Here is a 27,992-nt window from a genome sequence, read left to right as displayed (position 1 = left end):
ATAGACTAAAATTACATCTCAAGTGGCCTACCGGAATTCTAGCTCGATCCAATTGGACAAATCTTAAATTTCATGGTAAAAGTAGTGCTTTAGCGGAGGGATCGGGCGGAGGTATATTGCAGTTCCAAACCCCTCAGCTGATGTGAAACTAGCTGGGTTAGAGAGAAAGAGGAGCTGGTGCACTGTCTGTTACAACTACAACACTGGAACAAATAGGTAACAAAAAACCCTTTAAGTATTATAATGTCGTGACACTCACGCCAACACTTCTTGCTACCTTTATTGTATTATAATATTTCAGTACGATGGCGGAATTTAGAGTTCGGGTTGCGAAAATACCTCGATTCCCGTTCCTGCTTTCATGTTTTTTTGTGTATCTGTGAGATTCAGCCAGGGTAAAGATATCAGAGGCCATTTCTTTTTGTCAGCTAACATTATTGTTAGCTAAAGGCAAAATACAGAATTTTAAGATCATTGTTTGCGGAATAGCTCACCAAAGATTAACATCGTGGCTTTTGACTGTTGTACGTTTGGATGTTGTAAGAATCGTGTCTGTCTGGTGTCGAGTTGGCAACATTAAAACGCTTTAGCCACATCGAAGCTAAGTAGTTGGGATGCCAGAATAAGCTGCTACGGTTCTTCTTCAATTTGACGTTTTAACGACTCGTGGTGTAAAATAATCGGTTATTTACTGGGTTCAAATTCATAGTCACGATATATTTGTACAATAAAAGGAAACGAAACATTTGTGTAGTTTGCTATCATTTCGCCTTTTACGTATGAGCTGTAACGTCAACAATCTGAAGTATGGACATGGGACAAAGATCCGCTGACTAGTTAGCTTAACTGGCTAAGTTAAAATTAGCGTTCTAATTAAAGCTAACAGTTCGATAGCTCGCGTTTTTATTCGATGTTATTCCCTTTAGATACCCCTTATTTAAATTACCTGACTGGTTCTGGTTAGACAAGTGCCGTGGTATTTAACGTCATCAATACGTGCTCGTGATATTCTTATTATTGCTACTCGGTTAGCATTTATTAAAGGTTGGATAAATCAGCTGCGAGCGAAGGTTAGCAGTTACGCGATTAAGCTAAAGCAAACATGCGTGATGTTTGTAGCTAGTGGTAGCCACATACCCTGTTGTATTTACGTTGACAGTTGCTAAGATTCGTTCTGGGCCTGTCAGCTACCAGCCCGACCAGCAGTGGTAGATATCCCGGGTGACAAAACAACTATGGAGCTCATTTAACTTCGAGTTATATTAATCACCTCGTGTCACGTTATTATTGTATCGTGGTCCACTGTAACGCATCTATTTCAGTGGTTGATGGTTTCCGGACAGCTAGCTTGCCAGGTTAGCAAACGTTCGCATGATCAGTGAACGGCTGGTGCGAAGACAGTCAGACCGCTGCTGCCATTTTCGATGGGGAATCTCAGGTGATCGCAATGGTATCTTACCACATAAGGGGACCTCGTAGCCATTGACGTCAAATCTACTTGAGAAGTAGTGTAGGTATCGTGCGACACATATAGGTTATTGAATGTAGATTTAATGATGGATTTAGATTATTGTTTTGCTTAAAATGTTGACACTTATTTGCCAACTACGCATTTTCGTGTCTCCACTGCCAAGTTAGCCAACGTAACTTCATTGTAGGGATTGGTTTTGTTTACTAGTTTACAATGTATTAACATTCGAATATCATTCATTCAATAACCACGCGTTTATCTGTGTAGGTTCTGTGTTTTTTAGTTTTATCCCGATGGGATTTTGTCACTGTCAAAATGTATGGGATTAGGTTTTTAGTCGCTACTCATGCTAGCCGGTATTGCTAGCATACTACGTCAGAAATGTAGGCCTCTGTAAATCATGATATTAAAGTGTTTATTGCAGTATTGTTATTTCAATGTTGAAGCGGTGTGATATTTCTCTTTTACTAAACGGATAATCCGCTTTGTTACGTAAAACGTAATGTTATGGCCGCGTGGAATAGATCAGTTAATATAATGAAGGAATAAACAAAGACGAGGATGCACTGTCAGTACAGGCCTAAAATGGCCCTGTGTGCTTGCCAAATGTGGCGTATTTTTATGATCAATGATATAATGATTTTAAGTCTTAACTGTCATTCACAAAGATGCATGTAGCAGTAAAGCATGAATTCACAGGATACAGTACATATTGTTTGATCAAACAATTTCTGCAAAATGTGGTCAGAATTTTAATTGGTTATGGAAATTTTGGTTATAAAAGTTAGAAAATTATTACTATAATGCGTTAGTATTTAATTTTGTGTGCTTAAGTTATTATTTTGTTGGAATTATGTTGGTGAGGTGTTTTTTCCTGACAGTTCCTTTTTGATACTGCTTCAATCTACCTTTGTGTCAATATTTAAATTATTTAGCTTGCTTAATCATTATTTAATTTTCTTTGTACTAGTAGTAGCACAACTACCTCGACCCCCCCCTTATGGACAATCAACTGGCTTCATCACAGTCTATAATAATGCATTCACATTTATTTCATTCTGTCTTTAATCCTAGAATTGTCAGTCTGTATTTCAATTTCAAAGTCTACTGATTGGAACACTTAGACACTTTTATTGATCTGAAGTATATTATTGATAATCCAACTGCCTTAAACGTTGTGAATGCATTTTTACAGCAGAGTATTCTTTTATTGTGTTTTTTTTATCATCTGATCATCCACTCAGTTATTTTGCTGAAATTGTTTCTGTTTCCCTTCTTTTCAGTGAATGGTAGTGTCTAGAAAGGGTATGTCCCTTCAGGAGAGAGGTGCCAATGTCCAACCGGCCTAATTCCAATCCAGGGGGGTCACTGCGTCGTTCACAGAGGAACACTGCTGCGGCCCAGCCACTAGACCACACAGTCGCGGGAAGGTGAGTGACCCTCCTGCTTAGCAGACCTTATAAGTGGGCCACCTAAACCCCACCCGACCCATGGGCTTGAGAGTTCTGGACTTCTGTAATAAACTATCTTTGGAGAAATATTTTTAGATATCCTTAGATTATTATTATGTTAACTGTCTATATTGTATGGTTTGAAATTTGGCCCTCATTTTAATTTCTGTATGTGGTACCTATTTTCCCCTTATGTGGTACCTGTACATCTCGTCAGAGTTTACAACTGTGTTGTAGTATGCCTCGTCATTAGAGATGTATTGGCACTTTTCAAAAACCATAAAGTACAATACATTCAGTCATAAATTATTGCAAATTTGGACTGGTCATGACATCAAGCAGCTTTAGGGCAGAGCAAATTAAAGCGATCTACCAAGCCACCTGACGGCAGGAAATGCAAATAATATGAGCCAAAAGCTTGGAACTAGAAAAATCCCTGTACACTAGGGGTGTAACGGTACACGTATTTGTACCGAACTGTCATGGTACAGGCACTTCGGTGAAGTTACAGAAGTGTACCGCGGTTCGTAAATGTGGTGTACATAGTGTTAATATGCAGAATGTAAAGGCTTGTTTTGCAATGCGGAATTTAAAACTTGAAGTCGGAGTTCCACCCGGACAGTTTAGCCAAAGTATACTACACCGACTCCGTAATCCGCTCAGCAGCTCTCCGTCGGGATGTCGGATACGCAATGCAATTCGCCGCCCGATCTATCTTATATGTTGACTAAAAACCATGTAAGCAGTGTTGTAAATAAACATCTTATTTTTTTCAAATCTTATTTGGTGTTTTATTGGTCCTTAAGGTGCAATTAAACAATGAATGAGTAAACAAGTCAAACCGGAGAAGTGATCAGGAAATGATTTTGTTAGAGGACCAATCACAGCCCTTGCCGTCTCCGTTGCGTCGACCAATAGGTCCATGGCGTCGACGTATAGTTAAAAAATATTGGATGCGCATGTAAGCTATGGAGAGGGTCTCCGACAGGCTCTCCGGCTATGGAGAGGGCTCTCCGTGTCTACGTACAGCACTTTAACATGCACACACATTTGAAAAGGCACCATCGAGGTGTTACTATCACCGTTGCTGTGAAAAAAAAAAACGAACTGTGCAAACCCAGCTCACAACACTATTTCATCACCCCTGTCTGGGAATTCAGAAATGCAAATGCCATAACCAAGTTTATTGGTGTTTTCATTGCTTCTATTTACGGGTTGAGAAAAAGCAATTTTTTTTAATTTTCCCCTTAACTATTTACCGTACCGTACCTTAAAAACCGAGGTACTTACCGAACCGTGACTTTTGTGTACCGTTACAACCCTACTGTACACATAACAAGTTAACATAAAAATTCACGGGTAATAATCTCAAGCTGGCGGGAAAGTCATGATTATGATAGCTTTTTATGTATACAACCCATCCGTCCATTTCCCAACAGGGGAATTAATTCTTGCAAGTCCATATATGGGAAAATGTTGACACCGCATTCCAAACGATGGATTGAATTCAAATTGTTTTGTAAATCTGAATAATCTTTTACCGTCCAATATAGTTGGTTATTTGGATCTCAGTGAAATATTACGGGAATTGTTGAAAAACTGTTATTTTGCTGTTCTACAGATGGCATTTGTTATGTCTAAACGCTTAATTGCTCTCAATCTGCATTTTAACATGTTCCTCTAATCTGAATAAATTAGAGTATATGTGTTTGCTAAAAATTCATGATTCTAAGCACATATTGTTCCTTGCTCTCAATTTCAACCTTACAGGTTGCAGTCAGAGCAGGTTAAACTTAAAGCAAATTCCCCTCCTGATAGTAGAAGACCAAATTCTAAGGCTTCCAAAGCCACGACCAGCTCAGCCTCTGGCCAGTCCAGAGGGCACAGCTCAAGAAGGTACCCCTCTACTCTACTTGGCACTCACTTTGTGTGTGTGTGTATGTATGCAGGGTGTGCATTTATTTTAATATAATCTATTTTTAATTAACTGCATAAACCACACAGCTCAGTTAATTATGAATATAACATGTTATTGACCAATCTGCCTAATGAGTCTGAATAAGGCATGGTACTCTTGAGTACATGGGTTGGCGATTGCCCCCCTGACATGGTTCCTTACCGTTTCTTTATTTTACTGTCCTACAGAAGCGGCCTTTCTCTATCCGTGGCTTCCTTTGTGCTACCAGACGACCCAGAGGCTGCAGGGACATCCCAACAAGAGCGACCAGGCCACCAATCAAAGAGTGAAAGCACCCGTGGGCTAAAGCGAAATTCGGCACCAGACCACGTCAGCACCTACGTACCCACCCCTGCCAAAAAATCAAAAACTCTGCCACCACGCAGAGACAATACACTTGAGACCAAGAAGAGCTCAGCAAAGTCCAAGAAGAGACCGCTTGCACCGGAGCCACCTGCGCCCTCAGGTCGAGGGCAGGGCAAGAAAAGCGGGGCCGCCGGGGCCTCTCCGACTCTGAAACGGAAGAAAGCGGACCCTCTCCCCGGTTTGAGTAGCACCACTGGGTCCCTCCCCAACAGTATTGAGGGCAGAACTGCAAAACCCTCCAAGCTGGCGTCAAAATCGGCAGCCTCAGCCAAAGCTGGGTGTAGCGCCGTGACGGACTCCTCCTCTTCTGCCTCTACATCTTCCTCCTCCTCCTCCGCCGGCACCAATAGCGCCGCCCCACAGGGTGCCCGGGTCAAACAGGGCAAAGACCAGAACAAGGCCCGCCGATCTCGCTCAGCCTCTAGCCCCTCCCCTCGCCGCAGCACTCGGGACAAGGAGCAAGCTAAGGCTGCTGGATCTTCCAAATTTGAGTGGGCAGCCCGCTTTAACCCCAAAGTCAATCTGCCAAAGCCCAAACTGTCCCTGCCCGGGTCCTCTAAAACTGAAACCTCCAAACCTGGGCCGTCTGGACTACAGGCTAAACTTGCAAGTGAGTCACACCGTCTGCCTGGATAACACCTTATTTCCAGTGCTGTCTCCTTGTTGGTCTTTATTGTTTTACAGATATATCTATGTATCAAACACCTTTCGCACACCCATTTTCCACAGACCTCCAGGAGCCTTACTCGGTCCTCAACCAGGGATATGCAGTTGTACTTGACAGCATTTAGTTGATAGTCAGCCCTTTAAATGTTTGACAGGTTACTTATAGAGAGGAGTTTTAGTAGTGAGGCGTAGCACTATAAGATGGTCAATGTTGTGTTCCTTGAAGTTCTTTACCACCGGGATTAAATATCACAGTAGTGGTACCAGCAATGTTGCAGCTTTGGTTACAGCAGCTAACTCTTTTCCAATGGGAGCTGATGACGCTGCTTTTGACTTGGGACACATTACAGCGCAGCTGGGCGGCTCCAATAATGCATATGGGTAGAAGTATGTAAGGTTAATATGAAAAAGGTTCCTTCATTCATTTAGAGGAAAACATACCAAATTATATAATGTGCACGGATTGCAGGAAAACATTTTCTCCACCTTTTCCCAATACACACGATCAACAGTGTGTTCATGCTCACATGATACATGTTGTTTGTTGGAGGGGGTTGTGGGGTTTCTTCAGCAGCTAAAGGGCTAGCTCAGATTTCATACCAAGTACCAGTAGCCTGAAAGTGGACAATGTCTAAATACTGTTTAGTTGCTCAACAGTCTTTCTCACAAATGGAGTGAGCTGGAGCCTTATATTTTGTGTGTATTAATGGAGTTCTATGAATGCGGATGTGGTCAGCTGATTCAGTTCGTCTTATCTGTACTCTTTTTTTTCATTTTGTAAATTTTCTTACAAACTTAATAGATGTTTATGTAAAGACCATTTATTTTGCACAGGGAAGGAAGATTCTGTGCCTACTGGATGGAAACGTAGATTGTTTTGAACATTGTTTAGCATTAGCATTTAGCCTTTGCTAATGTGCTCAATCCGGCAGCCTGCCGTTCTGGGGTCTGTAGGTCAGGGGATATCAAGGCAGGTGTAGCATGCCATGTGGCAGGAGTCCATTTGGACAGACCCATCCTAAGTTAGACCGTGTTTCAGCAGATGACATGCAGAACATATAAAGGTTATGGAAAGACTTGCTATCCCAGGCAAAGTAAAGGAGCAGTTGTACATTTCTCCAGCTTACAAATTGTATTTTATTTGAATTGTAGCAGATAGTTTCTCACTTTATTAATCATACACAAACACCTAGATATGTCCCTTTTAAACTCTGCAAAGGGTGAGTACTACCACCTTGCATGTGTCCGTGTTGTGCTATGTAAACAATTGCGTAATGCCATTTTCATGAAGCCAGTGTTTGGCTGTGGTGTTTGTTGGGCTATGAGGGCATCAAGGCTACCTATTAAAGTGCCAGTAGACAGCATGGTCTTGTATGTGGAAGCCTATACAACATGGCACGTTTGGCAACGTCTCTTTCTTGGCTGGCTTGAATAATCTTGCAGCATAAGGGATTGCGTCGATTGGATGATCTGTGGTTAATAAGAGGTTTATCTTTTTGGTAATTTTATGGTTCCAACCTTTTCAAGTAACTTGCTTCTCAAGTTTCGGTTTCATTTACCGACAGCAAAATATGGTTAATCAAATGCATGAAATGGAATTACAAGGGTATTTCTGTAATTCATCCTACTGGTGACTAAAGCTCTACATTGTACACTGATGATTAGAGGTCTGTAAAGTATGAATTGCCTTGAGCCCCACTGCCAAAGGCAAACAACAAGGCTATTCCTGTTTTTACGTATACTGTGTCTCTGGGAATTTTTGAATTTTTCTAAGAAAAGCTTTTTTTTTTAAATGTTTTCACAATAGAGGTAGCCGGTGCATTTGTTAATAGCTTTGGGTACTTTTTGTTTTCATTGATCAGGTTTGAGGAAGTCCACTAAGAAGCGCAGCGAGTCTCCTCCAGCAGAGCTCCCCAGCTTTCGGCGGAGCACACGCCAGAAGACCACGGGCTCCTGTGCCAGCACCAGGTAACGGAACAGACACGGGAGGACCTACCCTGGCCTTGAGCTAGCTCGCCCTATTGGCCACTGTGATATGGTTCTTGCACTGAAGCGATGGACCCACTGAGCTATTGGCTCACACCCTCTCTCTTCCCTCTGCTCAGTCGGCGGGGCTCAGGCCTGGGCAAGCGCGGGGCAGCCGACGCTCGCCGACAGGAGAAAATGGCCGACTCCGACAACAACCAGGATGGGGCCAACTCATCCGCCGCTCGCACTGATGAGGCGCCGCAAGGGGCCTCCGGTACGTTGTTCACTATGCTTCAGTTTGGTCTGTTATATTCACACATTTTTTTCATAGTTGTAGGATAATTTTTTTTACAGCAGAAACTTTCCCTAGGAACTAGGAATCTTTTCAATGAATTATGACCAGGGTCTAAATTAAGTTCCTGGTAGATTTCCCCCCCTCCCCCCCAATAAAGTCCCTTCTTAGGGAGTTCCCAAAGAACAGGAACTTTCGAACCTTAAAGCACTGACATTTCCGATTGGTCGAGTAGCACTTCTTTTCAATAACTGATAAGTTCAGTTTAATAGGTTTCAAGGTCCATTTACATCAGGCACGCAACGAATATACGTCAAGGAAATATTAGGCCAAACTAAATGACATATTTTACATCAGTTACGACATGGGGCATTTTCCAATAAGAATCGTCCACGTGAAAAGATCTATGGATTCAACCCTCAATCTCCTAGCCTTTGAGGCCAGTGTATCCTTTCATCGAAATGTCCTCTGTATTCAGAGTATTCAATCATGACTGTTACATTTTTTTAATCCAAGTGGAAATAGTGTAACGAATGGCAGCTTGCGGATGAGTCTTGGTGTGCATTTGGAGTGTTATTTAATAGATTAATGTTTTGGAGATCTTTGTGCTTGAGGTTGTCTTTCTTCAGGAGAAAGTTGGTATACAACTGAACATCTTAACGTTTACAAAAGCAACCAATCAATGTATTAATTAATGATCAATACAAACAACTCTATGAATGTTGTTACAATGTAGCTTACAAACAGCTGTGTCTTTTTCATACGTCGGCAGACTAATTTGCCTAACATTGAGATTATGTCTAAATGTCCCAGCCATTTAGAAATAATCTCATTACAAATTGTATGCTTTAAACGAAGGGTCACCCCAGCTAAGATTTTGCATGGTCTAATATGAATCCTGAGACAATACACATCGTTGATTGATCGTCAAATCATATGGGCTATATTTCTTCATTTATGCGGCTAAATTATGCCTAATTTGTTATGACTTTATTGTGGCTTAAATGCTTTAAAATAATATATTGCCATATCAGGATAGCGCCTCCTGTAGTGATCAACTGCCTTTACCAACAAATTAACCTTTAACCATATGATGACAATATGTGCATCCTTTCATGACAGAATCTCCATTCAGTTCGTAACCCAATAGGCTACAATGAGCCTTTTATACAAAAACAGTACTGAAATGAATGTATCAAACTTTGGCTTTGTCTCTGGAGTTGGAAAGCTCCTTTGTCTAATCATTTCAACCAGTGGTATGATATGACTGCTGCTATTGACTCAGTTCGTGTTTTTAATGGTTTTCAAAAGACTGTCAAAATTTGGAGGGTTTTTTCCACGGTATATGTGATCTACTACGAGAAGACAATAATTGGATAGTGCCACAGCCAGTACACAAAGGGGTTACCAGACCATCAATGACACTCAAAAATGTTTCTGTGAAGTAAAACCTAACACCGCACCCCCATAATACAAAACATTGTAGAACTTGCAGGGTTTTCCTGCTAGAAGCCAAGTAATGCTGAGGTATGATTAAATTAGCAACCCCATCCATTCAATGCAAAGTCCTGTTGTTACACACGCACAATTATCCCAACATCCTTTTTTGACTTGAAATCATCCCTGCTAGGGCTGTAGTCAACCAAATAAGATCTTGAATATAAACAAATATATAATTAAATAAATCTCTAAATTAAATATTTGGCCACAGAGCTACCCTCATTCTACACTATCTAATAGCCGTAATATCAGGCAAGTGCTGTTTGGAGAAGGTGAGTGGGTTTCAGATCCTCTTTGTCCGGGTCAGCTTCAGTATAAAGTGGGTCGCACACCGGACAGGCCACTGAGCGCCGCGCTGGGCAGCATTGCAGTGGAAAGTGGTCTACCCACCGTCTACCATCTATCCAACCATATGATTATAGAAAGAGAAACTACAGAGCCTTTGATATTATTTTGATTCATGATTAATGTTATTTCTAAAACACATATCACTCAAAAAATGACGTATCGGTCTGCATTTGTCCCTCCCCTACTACAAGAATTCTTAAATCCTTATTTTCCAGGGACAGTTGAGGTAACATTACTGAAATGTGTTTTTTTTTTTGTTCTCAACAGCTTCTAGTTCAGTTGCTGGAGCTGTTGGCATGACTACCTCTGGAGAGAGTGAGTCAGACGACTCTGAAATGGGGAGATTACAGGGTAATGTATTTCTTTACTATTAAATAATACAAGGTCTGTTTGTATTAAACCACTACTGTTTGAAGCGGGTCACCTACTTTTCACGTGCTCTCTTTCTTGAAGCCTCTGAGTCATTTGCATTCCAGCTTTAGCAGGGTTGCCCTTCTAACCCTGCTGTCTTGGTCGTCTACAGCCCTTCTGGAGGCCAGAGGTCTCCCCCCACATCTCTTTGGACCCCTCGGGCCTCGCATGTCGCAGCTGTTCCACAGGACCATAGGCAGTGGAGCCAGTGAGTTCCTCCTCCTCCCACTTCCACTTGTTCTCTTCTTTCCTGTCTGCTTACTAAAAAAACAAATTGGCAATTTGCACTTAAGTCCCAGGACATGTCTTGCCCCTTTTTTAAATGGTTAGAATCTTACCGACTATGATTTATTTAATTGACCAGGTGGTCTAAAGTTCAATCTCATCATGTAATAAGGCTAGACTGTTAAAAATGATTTTAAAGAGGTGAACAAAAGATGCAGAAAATGGGTTAAAGGAATCGATCCCTGAAACTCCAGACAACAGCATTTTCAATGTATCATTTTATGAATGTGAAAAGGGTCTCGATTGGTAATCTTTTGCTATTTGTTAATTTGCGGGGACACACTGGAGTGTCACGCCAACCCAGGTTGTTGTGTTTTCTCTGCTGTTTACATCCTGTGCCCTCTGTCGCGCCCAGGCTCCAAAGCTCAGCAGCTGCTCCAGGGCCTGCAGGCTACAGGCGACGAGTCCCAGCAGCTCCAGGCTGCCATAGAGATGTGCCAGCTGTTGGTAATGGGCAATGAGGAAACACTGGGTGGCTTCCCAGTCAAGAGTGTGGTGCCAGCCTTGGTAAGATTCTTTTTCTATCGGTAACGGCTCATGGCTCGATGGAAAGCTCCCGGTCTGTTTACTTTTTGCTAACCTAGCATCCACTCAGATTTAGGTATGCATCATCAAACATGATTACCATTTCAAATGTTTTCATATCTGTAAAATGGAGGCAAAGCACATTTCTAGGGTAGTTTTTAGTTGGGTAAAATAAGTTGTCTTGGAACACATTTCCTTAATTGTATTTGATTGATATATTATTGGTATATTATTGTGAACAGTTATTCTGCAGGTATAGTCCATGTCCTTGTGTGATGTTTAAATATTCTGACTTTCTATTACAGATTGCATTGTTACAGATGGAACATAATTTTGATATTGTAAGTATTCCTGAGATTGAATGTGTATACAAATGTATGTGCTGTCCATTACGGCGGAGGCTGCATTCAGACCGTCTTCCCTCCATGCACACAGATGAATCATGCATCCCGTGCTCTCACCTATATGATGGAAGCACTTCCTCGTTCTTCTGCTGTGGTGGTCGATGCCATTCCTGTCTTCCTGGAAAAGGTAAGGTGTTACTTTTGCTTTTGCATGCATTCTTTTTTGGTGACGACCTACAGACATGCTAATCTGCCTCTTTAAACCTATTGCAGCTTCAGGTGATACAGTTCATTGACGTAGCAGAGCAGGCGCTGACAGCCTTGGAGATGTTGTCAAGGCGACACAGCAAAGCCATTCTACAGGCTGTAAGTACTGCTTTTTTTTTTTACTCCTTCCCTCTCGATCTTCAACACAGAACTGTTTGCCCACGACTATGAATGTCTCTCTAGATGGATGGATTGATCTGTCTCTGGATGGATAGCTGGACAGATCTGGATGGAGAAGCATAGCCAGACACTTTCACCTCACACCATGTCACTGATTCTGCTTGCACTGCCCTTTCTGATGTCCTGATTCACAACTCGAGGAATGGGGTTCTGTGGTGACATCAGAACATCATGTGGCACTGTCGACATGCATTAGTCATCCTTGTGCTCGTCTCTTCCCACGTAGGGTGGGCTCGCCGACTGCCTGCTGTACTTGGAGTTCTTCAGCATCAATGCCCAGAGGAATGCCCTGGCCATCGCAGCCAACTGCTGCCAGAGTATCACACCCGATGAATTCAATTTTGTTGCTGATTCTTTACCGTTGCTGACTCAGAGACTCACTCACCAGGTACCATTGATGCCAGAGGAAAACATGTTTAAATATGAATCATATTTAATCACTTCATATACTAATACATTGTAGAACTGCACTCAAAAATAGGCACACACATATTTTGTGCTATCATTTAACTGCATTTTCCCGCAACACGCTCTCTGATACTGTAACTATATTGTTTGGTTGTATTTGGTCGGCGACTTATCAGTTGTTACTTTCTCCCATTCCAGGACAAGAAATCCGTTGAAAGCACTTGTCTATGTTTCGCCCGACTGGTCGACAACTTTCAACACGAGGAGGTATGTGTAGCCCCGGCCCCTATTCATGGTTGTCATGCCAATGTTGTACACGGTATGCGTTTGTTATCCTTTGTTTGTCCTCCGGGCCACTTTCCTTGATTGTGTGTGTGTGTGTGTGTGTGTGTGTGTGTGTGTGTGTCTCTAGAACCTGCTGCAGCAAGTGGCCTCTCCGGATCTGCTGACCAATATTCAGCAGCTGCTGGTGGTGACCCCTCCGGTGCTGAGCTCGGGGATGTTCATCATGGTGGTGCGCATGTTCTCCCTCATGTGCTCCAACTGCCCCTGCCTGGCCGTGCAGCTCATGAAGCAGAGTGAGTGTCGTGTCACTGACACTAATAAACACACACACACACCGAGCCAAAAGCGTGCTTGGTCACTTAGTCATATTCTGTTCTCTGTTCTCCTCTGAAGCACAGCCATTCCCAGTCTGGCCATTCCCAGTCCTTCGTCTGGTCTAACTAAGCCCGGTGTCTGTATTCAGTTACAGATCTAAATAGTTACTTCATTTATTCTTATTTATGCTTTTGCAATATAGGTTATGTAAGCAAGGAACTAATCTACCATTTGACTATGTACAACACCTTCTGGCAGATTTTTCACGCACAGTGGGAATTCCTGCTTGATTAAATAACATGTTTGATGCAGAATTTTGTTAGAAGTTAAATTATAATTTTTTTGTCTCCCTTGTACTCATGTCCTCAGTGCTAGTTGCGGTTTGACCTGCAAGAGTAACTTAACGTGTGTATCTCTGTGTGTGTGTTGCAGATATAGCCGAGACCCTTCGCTTCCTCCTGTGTGGCGCGTCCAACGGTAGCTGCCAGGAGCAAATTGACCTGGTTCCCCGCAGCCCTCAAGAGCTCTATGAACTCACCTCCCTCATATGGTAACACTCAAGAGCATCTTCATCTCAATATACACAGTTCCTTCTCTTGTCCTGGGGCCCTTCTCCCCAGGACAAGAGAAGTTAATGCATTGTTTATCAAATGTACCATTTATGTTATTTTCAGTGGTTGAAATGTGCTTACCCCTGGCTAGAAAATATCTATGGAAATCATGTTATTTTAATAGATAAGCACCATCAATTCGTCATTCTTTTCATCGTCATATTTTTACTGAAAAATTGTGCCTGTATTGTGGTAAAGGAGTTGAAAAAGGTTTGGTTGGATGGATATCTACAAATGATAGCTACATATTCCATAATATGCTACTGTGGTCATTCGAGCCACCCGGAGATAAATCCACGGACTACTTATGGGGAGATATAATCCATGATCTAATGTATGCCCTCTCAGCGACGATAATAACCTAATCCGCCCATCTGGTGCTCAATGGTGTTTTTAAATAGAGTATGCATTCTAGAATACATGGTGGCATATGGCGTCCTCCTCACCGACCCCTGTTGTTTCTAAAGTGAGCTGATGCCCTGCCTGCCAAGAGAGGGCATCTTTGCTGTGGACGTCATGCTGAAGAAGGGCAGTGCTCAGGCCACCGAAGGGGCCATCTGGCAATGGAGAGATGACCGGGGGCTCTGGCACCCGTACAACCGCATCGACAGCCGCATCATCGAGGTATGCTTGTCTATATATCGCCAACATGTGCATTCTTTTAGACTGGACGTTATTTATCAACAAGATTAAGCTGCGTCGATTTGGTATTTGGTTGAATGTTAATCAAGTCAATTCAGTTACGCCAGGCAACATCCCTTTTGGGAACGAATGGCCACGATTAGTAACATCTTATTTCATGTTGAAACAGTGACCGTTCCTCATAAACTCACTTTGCGGTAGCGAGCGTTAAAACGCAATGAATAATCGATTGGTTCGGAGACGACCTATGCCGTTGCTTTGCAGCCGTTATCTGGGAGGGCTCTTAAATGTCCGTAGTACACTGGCCTTAGTTTCCACGTGCTTGGCATTCGTTAGTGGTCCTTTACTTCAGCAGTAAGTGACGATAAGTGACAGTGACGCGTGGTGGCTAAACGTGGCTGTCGACTCCTGCAGACGGCACACCAGAACGGAGAGGATGAGATCAGCTTGTCTACCCTGGGACGTGTCTACACCATTGACTTTAACTCTATGCAGCAGATCAATGAAGACACAGGCACGGCACGAGGAATCCAGAGGAAACCGAATCCTCTTGCTAATCCCAATACAGGTAAGGCTGAGCCCAGTGCCAGGGTATCATGGCTAGTCGTGCGTTGGCGTCATTGAGTTTTGTATTACAGGTCTTGTTTTAGCTTGCGAGGAAGAAATCAAAACGACATGGCTGCAGTAAGCCTATTTGAACTTTATTGGGGATGAGGTTCCTAATGGGTATGGGCAATATGGAAAAATGTATTGTCATGATAACCATGGAAATGTTACACAATATCGATAAATATCATGCTTATGAATTCGAAATACCATATTTATCAGTCAAACTGAAGGTAATTACGGTAAAGTATATGGTCATTTAATACCAGTAACAAGTTTTCCTTCCCAATATATAATTTCTAATATTTTGAAGGGCAAAACTGGCGATCATGACGAGTCCATACCTTAATCTCATGATACAATACCCTACAGACCATAAAATATCATATTGAAGTATTGCCCCACCTTGGTTCTGTCTGCTTTATGCAATAAAATGTGTTAACATCCACGACGGTGCAAGATGTTGAAACCACTGTGTCTGTGCCTCCAGGGAGCCACCAAGAGGTGCGGCGGGAGGACGCCCGCGCACAGCTGATGAAGGATGACCCCGAGCTGGCCAAGTGCTTCATCAAGACCCTGTTCGGGGTCCTGTACGAGGTGTACAGCTCCTCCGCCGGCCCCGCCGTCAGACACAAGTGCCTTAGAGCCATTCTCAGGATCATCTTCTTTGCGGACGCAGACCTGCTGAAAGACGTTCTGAGAAACCACTCTGTGTCCAGGTAAACGCGGCCCGAGTTTCCAGCAGTCCGTTAAATGTTATGCGTGGGAGTGAAAGTGCAAGCAAGACGGCTTCTCTGAGTCGGCTGCCATCTTTAGGTCAAGTCTTTCATGGTCAGATCAACAGAACGACAGTCAGACTGGCCACTGAAATTCTTATGACAAGTCACTGAATACTACCACATTAAATATGCTAGATTAAAAAAAGTATAAATAAAGATGCATCTATGAAGTACTGAGTGTACATATAAAGGTAATTGTAGAACTGACAACATAAACTGAATCTAATTATATACCAATTCACTTCCAATTATTGTCCAATGCCATCCGCAGGTTAAAATCTGTGCTAAGGATGATGCTTCAACTTCACTTAGTGTATCATTAAAAATATTTATTAGCTCTTTTCTTTGATATAATTAATCGTCCATATTAAGGCTAAGCTTTGCCTTAGCATAGCTGGGGTAATGCTTGTAGCTAGCCGAGCTAAACTTGACTTTCGCAATGCTAGATTCAACTGACCGGTCACTGCATGTCTATGCTTCCTCCTCACAGTCACATTGCCTCCATGCTATCCAGTCTGGATCTGAAGATTGTAGTCGGTTCCCTGCAGATGGCTGAGATCCTCATGCAGAAGTTGCCCGACGTCTTCAGTGTCTATTTTAGAAGAGAAGGTAATCAATGCTGCAATTACCTCCTCCAGTGGTTTGCTCGGGTTTTACTTTGTACAAACCAGAATAAGTTCAACCCATTGCCCTGTCAACAACTTTTAATTGACCATGCAACGCTTCCACACATGCAGTATCAGACGCCTTACACCCCTAACAATGGTACTAAATGCATGCACTTATTGTAAGTTGTACGTCCGTTGGTACTTAAAATAAGTATTAGGCATCCTATCCTAGCTATCTCTGTTGTATAAAGGGAAGGGGTTGACCTTGCAGTTGTAGGTGCTTGGCACTACTGTACTGACAGCGCTATATTGTTTCTTTCTTTTGACAAATGTACTTATTGTAAGTCCCTTTTGTATAAAAGCGTCTGCTAAATGTTAACCTTACTCCAATCTAGTGGTATCCGCCTTGAAGATTCCATTGTAGACCAGCTCCAACAGTCGTCAGTCACATCACTGTAAAGATGGTGTCAGCCTTTCTGTCATTGTACTCGATATAAAGCATTTACAATTCTTAACAGACCTGGTTAATTGAGGATTTGGGGCTAAAATGCCCAGACCTAACAATGTATACTAATAAACTCCAAGTCAGTCCTCTATTCCAAACTAATATAGCTATAAAAGAGCGCTACTAGATTCAAATGAATGTATTGTTGCAAATTCCGTACAAGGATTCAACAAGCTTGAGTAGGAGTCCCTGGACACTTTCTGTGTAACAGTCAAACATCATGTCCAGAGTAACAAACAAACAAATTTATTTCACTTGAGAGGTCCATGCCCTAGAATAAGTACATTTTTATTATCTACTTATTTGTTATCCGTGGTATGATCAAAATATGACTCTCGAGGGGTTGCTTGAGGACCTTGACCCTTAACGCTGCCGTGACATGAATGACCACAAGGCCCACCCATTCATATCATCTTGCTTAATTGTTTATCACGCGAGAATGCGTTGTCAATGCTTGGGTTCTCCAACAACCTCCTCGCTGCTCCACAGGTGTGATGCACCAGGTGAAGAACCTGGCAGAGTCCGAGAGCTTCCTGGTCACCAGTCCTCCAAAGGCTTGCACTAGTGGCACCACCAGTCTTTGCACCACGACCATCAGCACCGCGTCCACCACGGCCGCCACCAACGTTACCCCCGACCTGGGCTCGCCCAGCTTCCAGCACAGCATGGATGACTCTCTTGACCTCAGTCCACAGGGGTGAGCGAGTCGTGATTCCACGTTCCTCGTGCTTTTTTCACCACAGTCGGTTGAACACCAGTCACTAATACTATTTTACTCGGTTCAAGGCGGTTAAGTGATGTGCTCAAGAGGAAGCGGCTACCCAAACGAGGACCTAGAAGACCCAAGTATTCTCCCCCAAGAGATGAAGACAAAGTAGACAATCAGGGTAAGGCCCGCCACTACTTTCCAATTATAGTTAGAAATTGGCTTTACAGTACTGTAAAGAAATGATATTCACAAGATTCCCAGCAGTACTTCTCTAGCAGTTAGTTGTGGATTAGATTTAATAGTTATGATTAATTATGTTTGTTAATATTTTACGTTGAATACATTTGTGAAATAGATGAAGAAAATGCAGATGTTTTGAAGTTATTGTCGTTGTTGTTGTTTTTTAACATGCCAATCTCCATTGGCTCCCCACAGCAAAGAGCCCTACCACTACTCAGTCCCCCAAGTCCTCCTTCTTGGCCAGTCTCAACCCCAAAACGTGGGGTAAGCTTGGAACCCAGACCAACAGCGCCAACTCTGAGCCCTCACGCACAGCCGGGGTCAGTGGCTTGGCAAGGGCACCTCCCAAAGACTCAATCTCAAACAACAGGTACTACTGCAAACGTACTGCGCTTCTGTTTTAGTTTTGTTTGTATTTCCCCCGGCCAAGCAAAACTGAGCTGGGCAAATGTATTTTCCGTCTTTAAATCGGTAATAAGTAAATCTTTCTAGGGACAAGATCAAGGCCTGGATTAAAGAAACAGCCTGCAAGTTTGTGGAGCGCTACTTCAACTCTGAGAACGTGGACTGCAGCAACCCCGCTCTGAACGTTCTCCAGAGGCTCTGCGCTGCCACCGAGCAGCTCAATATGCAGGTAAATGGGACGGCCACCATCACACCACCACAGGATATGTTTGATTGATGGTTGACCAGCAAGCGAAAGCAGGTGCTTGAGAGTCCGCTATGTGGGTTTTTAATCTGAAGGTGGACGGAGGCGTGGAGTGTCTGCTTGAGATCTCGGGCATCGTGTCGGAGTCGGACGTGTCGTCATTCGAGATCCAGCACAGCGGGCTGGTGAAGCAGCTGCTCCTCTACCTGACCTCAAACACGGACCGTGACGTGGTGGGCCGCGACTTGGTTGGCCGCGACGTGCGGCTCAAGAGGTTCCTCAACGTCTTCTACGGCTGTCCGGTGAGGAGAACTACAATGCAGTCTGTGTGGCTGAAAAGGGAAAAATTGTGACCCGAGGCAGTGTTTTGCAGAGCTTCTGGCGATGAGGGAAGTCTCTCAGAAACTATTTGAGTGTACAAATTCCTAATTTTGCAGAACAGGGATTTGGCACACACAGCTTTGATCAATTGTGGCGTGACTTGTGTACAGTTGGCTGAAGCCATGCTAAAGGATGATTGTGGGCTTATGTTGTGTCTTACTGTTTGCTATTTTAGCTTCCCGGAATGGAGACGGCTGGTCGTCTGGATCCATCAGAGAACGGGCCTCTCTTGGCTCTGGTGCACAAGATGAACAACTGCCTGAGCCAGATGGAGCAGTTCCCTGTCAAGGTGCACGACTTCCCCAGTGGCAACGGCAGCGGCAGCAGGTCAGTGGGTCCGCTCACCTTGAGGGTTTAAATAATACCACCGCCTGTGGTCTTCTCTCAATTTCTCTCCTTTATTTATCTATGCGTGTTTGTGTGTGTTTCACACCCATTTAAGGTATGTTCATGGTTTTTGGTATTTTTATGTTTTTCCACAGGGGCTCGCAAGCACTTAAGTTCTTCAACACTCACCAGCTGAAGTGTCAACTTCAGAGACACCCAGATTGCACTAATGTGAAACAATGGAAGGGGGGCCCAGTGAAGATCGACCCCCTGGCCCTGGTGCAGGCTATCGAGAGATACCTCGTGGTCCGAGGTAACACTCGCACCACACATGACCTTGGGAACCATGGAATGCAGCATATGGTGTTATTTTGAATGCATCAGCACATCAATACCAATACATCGGCATGGGCATGATTTAATATCATTAAGTCATGTCTGGTATGCTGTATGCTGATGCTAACAGATGAGGGGGAATGAATAAATAAATGGCGGTGCAGGTTACTCACCCGGGTCACTCGATACAGGTTACGGGAGGATCAGAGAGGAGGACGAAGACAGCGACGACGACGGTTCAGACGACGAAATAGACGAATCATTGGTATGTTCCCGAAGATCCATTTATCCTTCCCAGACGGATTATCATGCCATCCTATAAATCTTCACTAGACTCCCAACAACAGTCTGCACCTTCTCAAGGAATCCTCCTCATGCTCCCCATCCCCAGGCGGCTCAGTTCCTGAACTCCGGCAGCGTGCGCCACAGACTGCAGTTCTACATCGGCGACCACCTGCTGCCCTACAACATGACGGTTTACCAGGCCGTGAGGCAGTTCAGCCTGCAGGCCGAGGAGGAGAGGGAGTCCACCGACGACGAGGCCAACCCGCTGGGGCGCGCCGGCATTTGGACCAAGACGCACACCATATGGTACCCTCTCCCCGACGGGCCCGCACACATCGTCCCGTACCACCGGAGGATCACCGCGTGCTGTCCGTGTACGTGAACCGCGTCCAGGTCCTCGACCACATTGAACACTGTGTGTGTGTGTGTTTTTCCCCCGCCAGGTATAAACCGGTCAGGGAGGACGAGGACGGCACCAAGGACGCCGTGGGGGGGAAGAGGGGCAGAGCACAGACCGCCCCCACCAAGACCTCCCCTCGCAACGCCAAGAAGCAGGACGAGCTGTGGCACGGTGAGAACCACGTCAAGGCCCCCCCCTCGTGCATTCAATGGGACAATGGTCCAACGAATTGGAACCCAATGATGGCTAACGATACCACAAGCACTAAACCCACCCCGTCTCCATTGCCATGTGAATACGTTGAGCGTCCTCTTCTCACTGTCTGCGCCCATCACCTCTCCACCCCACCGCAGACGGAGTGTGTCCCAGCGTCGCCAACCCCCTGGAGACGTACCTCATTTCAGAGCCCCCAGAGAACATCACCTTTGAGGACCCCTCTCTGGAGGTCAACCTGCTCCTTAGGGTGCTGCACGCCATCAGCAGATACTGGTACTACCTGTATGAGGTATGTCTCTAACACACTCACTTTCTCATTCGCATACATACAGAGATAGAAGTTCTTCGTGAAAGCTTTCTTTGGTCATCTGCATTAGTTATGTACACATGGACGCAGCACTGAAATGGTAAACATTATAGCGGCCTCTGTTATGCCTCAGGCATGGCCTTATCGCAGCAAACGGGACAAAGCAGATCCAAAGGCCAATGCGGCTATGTCTATGATAGCACTGTCTCTTTTAGGAAAAAGATGGCTGTTTGCTGGTTTGATAATGTTTTCACTAATGGGTTGCTTTTGTTGAGGATATGCATGCCATAGTTTTCACATCCAATTTGCTAATTGGAAGAGGAAATATATGGTATGCATGCTGTCAAACACCAGATGAGTTGGTCTTAGGAAGTTGTTGAAACACATTGCTGAACATGTGGTTTGTGTCAACAGAATGCTGTGTGCAAGGAGATCATCCCCACCAGCGAGTTCATCAACAGCAAGCTGACGGCCAAGGCCAACAGACAGCTGCAGGACCCGCTGGTCATCATGACGGGCAACATTCCCACCTGGCTCATAGAGCTCGGCAAGACCTGGTAAGTACATTCACAAGGTAATTTGACCAATAAAGCGTTCGACTGTTATTGATGAGTTAACCATTAAGTCATTCAGCAGGCACCTTTTATCCAAAGTGACTTGCAGTGATTTCTTTATTCATTAATAATGTATATTTAGGATCTCATTTTGACCAGGGGTTGGGTGTCCGGCTCAAGAATGCCTGCAGACGGACTTTCATCTTCTATTGAATGCAAGTTCAAATCTGAACTTCTCCTCTCTCTCTCTCTCTCTCTCTCCTCTGTCTTCTTTTCTCCCTCTCCCTCCATCAGCCCCTTCTTCTTCCCATTTGACACTCGACAGATGCTGTTCTACGTCACAGCGTTTGACCGAGACAGAGCCATGCAGCGCCTCCTTGACACTAACCCTGAGATCAACCAGTCAGACTCTCAGGACAGCAGAGTGGCACCCCGACTTGACAGGAAAAAGGTGTGATGTGTTGCCATAGTGATTGTATTCAGTAGCAATTTCTGAAATGGAATATACCGCATCCCTACCAATGCTGTTGAAATCGGCCTCTGTTACACTTTTGTGTTCGGCTGCGCCAGTTTGTAATGCATGTCTGACATTAACACTTTAAACTTAAATGCAAACTCTGTGACCGGATCTTTGTTTGGACTTTCCTGGAAAAATCATTCCCGGTCAAATAAATCAGCTGAAATCGTTCTAGGTGGATAAGAAGCCCTTATGATGTTCTTGCTGTTTAAAATTGGTATTTAATCGGCAGAAGCCTTTCATTGTTTTTGTGAGATACGGTAGGCGGAATTCCCCAATGTTTGACAAGTTTTACAATAATGACCGCCATCAAGGAACATCCCTTCAACATAAAGAAACGGAAAGTATAATGAATAGCAGAATAGCGATGCTGGGATATTCCTGATGAATTAGCGATGTGACACTGTATCTAAAGAGGCGATCACCCCTGTCAGTCCCAGTAAGTCTAGCAGTGTTCACCTGCCCAGGAGACAAAAATGCCCAGGAGACAAAAATGCCCAGAAGGAAAATTCTGCCGACCTCAGGTCCATAGGTCCTGCCAGTGGTTTGCCCACATTGAAACAAGAATGCTGTCCACACACTATGCAATTGGTTCAGAATGCGTCCCTACATGACAGTTAATTCATCCTGCCCTGGTCGGAAGCTAATGGTGGCATTGACACGACTACCGTGACCTAGGCCTCGATCACGTACCTTCAATATTGCTCATATAATACTAATGATATACGGTCAAAAACTATAAAAAAAAAAAAAAAAAAACTATACTCTTTCCATAAGTATGCTGAGTATAACAAGAGTACGGTTTGTTTAGCGGAGGCTTCTGTGAATTTGACTTTGTTAATGTGTGAGTACCATTCCATAACGAGGTCGGTCTTGTTATCCCTGCTTCCAGAGGACAATAAACCGCGAGGAGCTGCTCAAGCAGGCAGAGTCTGTGATGCAGGACCTCGGCAGCTCCCGGGCCATGTTGGAGATACAGTATGAGAATGAGGTACACGAGAAAGTCCAGTCCTTCACCTGTTGTCACTGTCAACCGATAAAGGTTGACAGTCTTTTTCTGTTGGATAGTGGTGAATTTCTGCAGTGCTGTGTGAGTGCATTGATGGATTCTTTGTTCGTGTATTGATGCTTATTTCTGTTTGTCCCGTCAGGTGGGTACAGGTCTCGGCCCCACACTGGAGTTCTACGCTCTGGTGTCCCAGGAACTGCAGAGGGCTGACTTAGGCCTGTGGAGGGGAGATGAGGTCACACTGGCGAACCCTAAAGGTATTGTTAGCTTGTACCGTAGCATTGATATGGCTGCCCAAAAATGTATTGCATATGACCTTTGTCTGGTCGAACTTGGATCGCTTCTTGAATATCTGACACTTCGCCTTGTCTCGGCCCCATGTCTCTGACTCTGACCCATGTCTGACTCTGCCCCATGTCTCTGACCCCTCAACTTGTCTCTCTGACCCATGTCTCTGACCTCCCAACGTGTATCTGACCCATGTCTCTGACTCTGAACCATCTCTCTGACTCTGAACCATGTCTCTGAACCCTCAACGTGTATCTGACCCACGTCTCTGACTCTGAACCATCTCTCTGACTCTGAACCATGTCTCTGACCCCTCAACCTGTCTCTGACCCATGTCTCTGACCCATGTCTCTGACTCTGACCCATCTCTCTGACTCATGTCTCTGACCCTTCCCGTCTCGCTGCTTATACAGGAAGCCAAGAGTCCACCAAGTACATGTTCAGCTCCCGGGGGCTGTTTGCAGTTCCTTTTGGCAGAACCACCAAACCAGCGCACATCGCCAAAATCAAGATGAAGTTCCGTTTCTTGGGGAAGCTGATGGCCAAAGCTATTATGGACTTCAGACTGGTAATTACAAATGGCCACATTTTCTGAAGTTGATGTAGCAAGCCAGGACAGTATAGCGCTGGGTCTCAAAGATGCACACATACATAATTTTTAACTAAACATATATTCATAATGTACCATAACCCCCCCCCCCCCCCAGCTCGACCTGCCCCTGGGCCTGCCCTACTACAAGTGGATGCTCCGGCACGAGACGTCCATCAGCTCCCACGACCTGGTCAACATCGACCCGGCCGTGGCCAAGTCCATCCAGCACCTGGAGGACATCATCCGCCAGAAGAAGAGGCTGGAGCAGGACCGCTCACAGGTGAGAGGACCGCCCCCATCAAACACCCCTCGGTTGGTCCTGTACACGATCAGGAAAAACTGTCCATGCCTTAGGTTATACTAAGACTTGATCTTAGACTTTGAGTAGTTAGTGGGTAAATCGCAAGTTAAAATTGTATCTTAAACCTTCTACAGAATGGTTAAATGAATATGTGCAGCTCAGATAAGTTGAATGAAAGGACAGTCCCTAAACCCTCAAACGGGTATAAAGGCCATAGGGACACTTTCAAATGTTATTTTCCAGCAAGGTCCGAGAGTGTGATGGTTGCTAGAGGACTCCGTGCCTCCTGCTGGGTAAAGGGTTCAATAGACAACTGCAGTTGCTGCAGTGATAACTTTGCTCCTACGTTTTTCTTTATTCTTCCTTTTTTTTGCTTTTCAGGGTTGTCGCCTATTGTGTAATTTAGACCAACGCCCTGAAGGAAATGCCAAATATATTTCTGTTGCTCCTCAGTGTCCTGTTCTGCTAATTGTGTCATAAAAGCCTCATTTTCTCAAGTACCTCTCTTCCTTTTGAGTTATTTATTTTTTTACAACAAAGCCCAGGTGCAATCCTCACTAAGAATAGGGATGACTTGCATTTTTAAATTACCTCCATGGGATTTCTCCTTCAATGGCAAATCGTCCCAGTTTGTGTGTCCGTACTAAAACTCTCCGTGTCTTCCCAGACGAGGGAGACCCTGCAGCAGGGCCTGGAGAGCCTGAACATGAACGGCTGCTCCGTGGAGGACCTCGGCCTGGACTTCACCCTGCCCGGCTACCCCAACATCGAGCTCAAAAAGGGGGGCAAGGACATCCCTGTCACCATCTACAACCTGGAGGAGTACCTCAGGGTACGCAGTGACGCCCCCTTCTGCTGACTGGATCTGTGGTTCCAACCACACATGCGTCTAACTCTGTACTTCCTTCCCCTCCCGGTGTAGTTGGTGGTGTACTGGACCCTGAACGAGGGCGTGTCCAGGCAGTTTGAGTCCTTCCGGGAAGGCTTTGAGTCGGTCTTCCCCTTGCACCACCTGCAGTATTTCTACCCAGAGGAGGTGAGCGCATGCGTATTCCTCTGTGACAACTTGTGAAATCTACATGCATGTTGTCAGTGTAACTATAGCAACACGTTTTTGTTGATGCAACAAAACTATGTTTAAATAATTAAATGTCATTGGTAATCTAATGTTTGAACACCCTGTGGCAAGTGTGAAAACGCATAAGAAAATTTATGAAAACCAAGTTTGCTCATACAAAAAAACAAGTTTCGGTGTATGCAAACCGATGTTAAAACGCACATGATATTGATGGGCTGCAGAAACCATTGACGTTGGTTAATTTCAACGGTCCTGGTGTGGCTTTGATTCATGTTCTTTAACTCTCTCTCTCTCTCCCCTCAGCTGGACCAGCTGCTGTGTGGCAGCAAGTCTGAGACGTGGGACGTGAAGACGCTGATGGAGTGCTGCCGTCCCGACCACGGATACACACATGACAGGTGAGCTCTCACGCCCCGTCCACTGGGACTGTAGAAGGGCCTCCTGCACCTATCTGAAGCACGGCACTCTTGCTTTGAAGTCCTCCCCTTGTAGGACGACGACTGAACGGTTCTTCTGACTCCTGGTTTGAAAAGAAAATAGTTTTCTGACTGCATAGCGCTTTAGAGGTGACATCTATCTACCTCTGGGCATGTGTGAATAGGAAGCCTGTAATGCGTCATGCTCTTTCCTTGTTGCTTGGCTGTTGTCTCCTGTGTGTGTATAATGATGATGACTCATGCTGTGTTGATTGTGCCTCTTTGTTCAGCCGTGCGGTGCGTTTCCTGTTCGAGGTGCTGAGCAGCAAAGACGCCGAGCAGCAAAGACTCTTCCTGCAGTTTGTCACCGGAAGTCCCAGACTGCCTGTGGGAGGTGAGTCTGCTGGCATGTTCACCCCCCCCCCCCACACCCTGGTGCCAGATCATAGTCTTCAATCAAATAGAATGCGTTTTTCTTTTTGTTTTCAAATCACACAAAACAATCCAATATGTAGTCAGCGCCATCTACATGGCTGTAAATCCCCTCCACTCCCCCTCTAACTCTGACCTCCATCCTGGGTCCACCAGGCTTCCGGAGTCTGAACCCGCCGCTGACCATCGTGAGGAAGACCTTCGAGTCCACCGAGAACCCCGACGACTTCCTCCCTTCCGTCATGACCTGCGTCAACTACCTGAAGCTGCCAGACTACTCCAGCATTGAGATAATGCGAGAGAAACTGTTGATTGCAGCCCGCGAGGGCCAGCAGTCATTCCACCTTTCCTGATCTCGTCCCCCCATCTCACATTCAAAATGCCTTCTACAGCGACTGATGAAAATCATGACTTCCTTCCTAATTTTATTTTGTTTTTGTTTTTGTAATCTCATACATCGAGGCTAAGTGTACAGCCTTCTTGATAAAGAAAGCAGCTTGCAGAAAGTTTAAGACTTCAAATATATATTTGCTGCCCCCCCCCACCTTCCCGTCTCCTGAAAAAAATGAAAGGAAGGGCAGTGATGTCTCCCCGAACTAAAAAAATAAAAAATCTGAGGACAAAGTTATATCAGTAGTTAAGTAATATTCAAAAAAAGTGGAAGAAATGGGTGACATTTTAAATTGCATTGCTGTGTGATATTTAAAAAAAAGAAGGGATGTTTCCTCCACCGAGCGGTGGACAACGTCACTGTGGAGAGGGGGCAGGGGCCGGGGCGGGTGGGAGGGGGTCCATTGAGCAAGCTAGGTTCACTTTAGCTCCAAAGATCATTTGTACAGACAAATTTGCAGACTTTGCTCATTCTACACCTTTGATAGAATAGCCCTTTTGTTCCCATGTCTTCTTCCTTGAGTTCCTCCGTTGGCATTTTGTTCTGTATTATATTGGCCCCGCCCCAGTTTTGTGTGTTACAATATTTTTTTGGGTTCAGCAGTTCCTCCTACGTGTGTGTGTCTTTGCTTAAAGTTATGAGGACGAGAGTTTGCCGTTGGTTGAATGCCTGGTAGTGATGAGAGTATAGTATATTTTTTTCTTCACCCCCCTGCCCCCCCTCCACTCCCTCCCCATGTTGAAGTTGCGTTCTGGCCTATACTACATTCTGAGGTTCAGCTGAAGCAAGGAGTTGTATCCATAGTTGTTGGATGAGTGTAAAAAAGGAAAATTTAAAGTTTGCTTTTGGGTAGAGTAGTGTCTCTCAGCCGGACCCCACAGGAGGGGCAGGATTCTACCGCTAGACCAAACTTTTCAGCAACCCCCACGACACATAATGTAGCTGGGCACAAATGTGGCTGGTCTCATTCTATTGTTTCATGGCCAGATAGCATTTCATGGTTCATTTATGGAGTAAAGTTTATATGCAGTTTCACAACCTGTTCGAGGTGAGAATGTCTGCTTTACTTTTCATTCATTTTCTATATTTTTTCTTTTTTTTTTCTTTTTTTTTTTTGTTCTTGCTGTAGGTTTTTTTTTTTTGCACTGCTGGCTTGGAACAAACCGTGGTGTGCACCTGCAGTCTGAGGCCAGGGGAGGGCGCCACCGTATGCTCTCTTGGCCCAATCGTTCATGTGCTGGTTTCTAAGATCTGCAATAATTTACTGCATCAGGTTCATGTTTTTACCTGAACATAAATAAAGTAACTGTTTGACTCATCTTTTTGCAGTGTTTTTATTTATCCATTCCTACTTTGCAGCACAAATGTCATTCTTGTTACTGTAAAGCTTCGTATCTTGTGGTTCTCTGCATTCATTCACCTTCAGCCTTGAAGGTGGACTGAAGAAAGCAAGGGTTTAAAGACCATCTGTTTTTCTTTCACTCATTGTTTTGTTTCTTAGCGAAGACGCATTTGTGTATCGTTTTACCATGCTTTACAAAATTACAAACGGCATTACTCACTTGAATTGATCGATTATGCATTTTCTTTTATGTGACTTTCAAAAACGAGTCTTATAAATAAATTCGAGCTGGCACAATGAATATATCAACTTTAATTGTAGGTCTATGTCTTGTGTTTTTCGGGGCAACAGTTCTTAAAGCCTCCAACTTCTAAACCCCTACTCGACTGCATTGGTTCCCAGGTAACGCTCTTATATCTGCTGCTGCAGAAC

The 27,992-nt window shown here is 44.4% G+C and overlaps 1 protein-coding gene across 10 annotated transcripts; it reads left to right on the top strand.

Moving 5' to 3' along the window:
* The first annotated feature begins 30 nt into the window (after window positions 1-30).
* trip12 (thyroid hormone receptor interactor 12) lies at window positions 31-27,536 on the top strand. 10 transcript variants are annotated; one of them, XM_030381386.1, is made up of 42 exons: window positions 86-216; window positions 2,755-2,901; window positions 4,693-4,818; window positions 5,068-5,855; window positions 7,774-7,879; window positions 8,017-8,153; window positions 10,287-10,370; window positions 10,543-10,638; window positions 11,071-11,222; window positions 11,546-11,581; window positions 11,676-11,771; window positions 11,858-11,950; window positions 12,258-12,419; window positions 12,638-12,706; window positions 12,852-13,017; window positions 13,472-13,589; window positions 14,118-14,274; window positions 14,791-14,860; window positions 15,389-15,617; window positions 16,168-16,286; window positions 17,280-17,487; window positions 17,577-17,677; window positions 17,935-18,109; window positions 18,232-18,373; window positions 18,481-18,690; window positions 18,945-19,096; window positions 19,252-19,409; window positions 19,624-19,697; window positions 19,824-20,023; window positions 20,161-20,288; window positions 20,471-20,622; window positions 21,055-21,197; window positions 21,489-21,645; window positions 22,604-22,702; window positions 22,863-22,977; window positions 23,422-23,576; window positions 23,716-23,880; window positions 24,569-24,733; window positions 24,824-24,937; window positions 25,283-25,377; window positions 25,686-25,789; window positions 25,984-27,536. In XM_030381386.1, the coding sequence occupies exons 2-42, from the start codon at window positions 2,804-2,806 to the stop codon at window positions 26,178-26,180; spliced, it is 6,111 nt and encodes a 2,036-aa protein (XP_030237246.1). In that variant the 5' UTR covers window positions 86-216; window positions 2,755-2,803; the 3' UTR covers window positions 26,181-27,536. The 10 variants fall into 10 exon arrangements, 9 of the variants coding, with proteins under 9 accessions (XP_030237246.1, XP_030237247.1, XP_030237245.1 ...); XM_030381387.1 differs by having other exon boundaries at window positions 14,788-14,860; window positions 18,484-18,690; XM_030381385.1 differs by having other exon boundaries at window positions 14,788-14,860.
* Window positions 27,537-27,992: the final 456 nt, after the last annotated feature.

This window comes from Gadus morhua, chromosome 16 (genome assembly GCF_902167405.1).
Source record: "Gadus morhua chromosome 16, gadMor3.0, whole genome shotgun sequence".
Classification (NCBI taxonomy): Eukaryota; Metazoa; Chordata; class Actinopteri; order Gadiformes; family Gadidae; genus Gadus; species Gadus morhua.
This window is presented reverse-complemented; position numbering and strand designations above follow the sequence as displayed.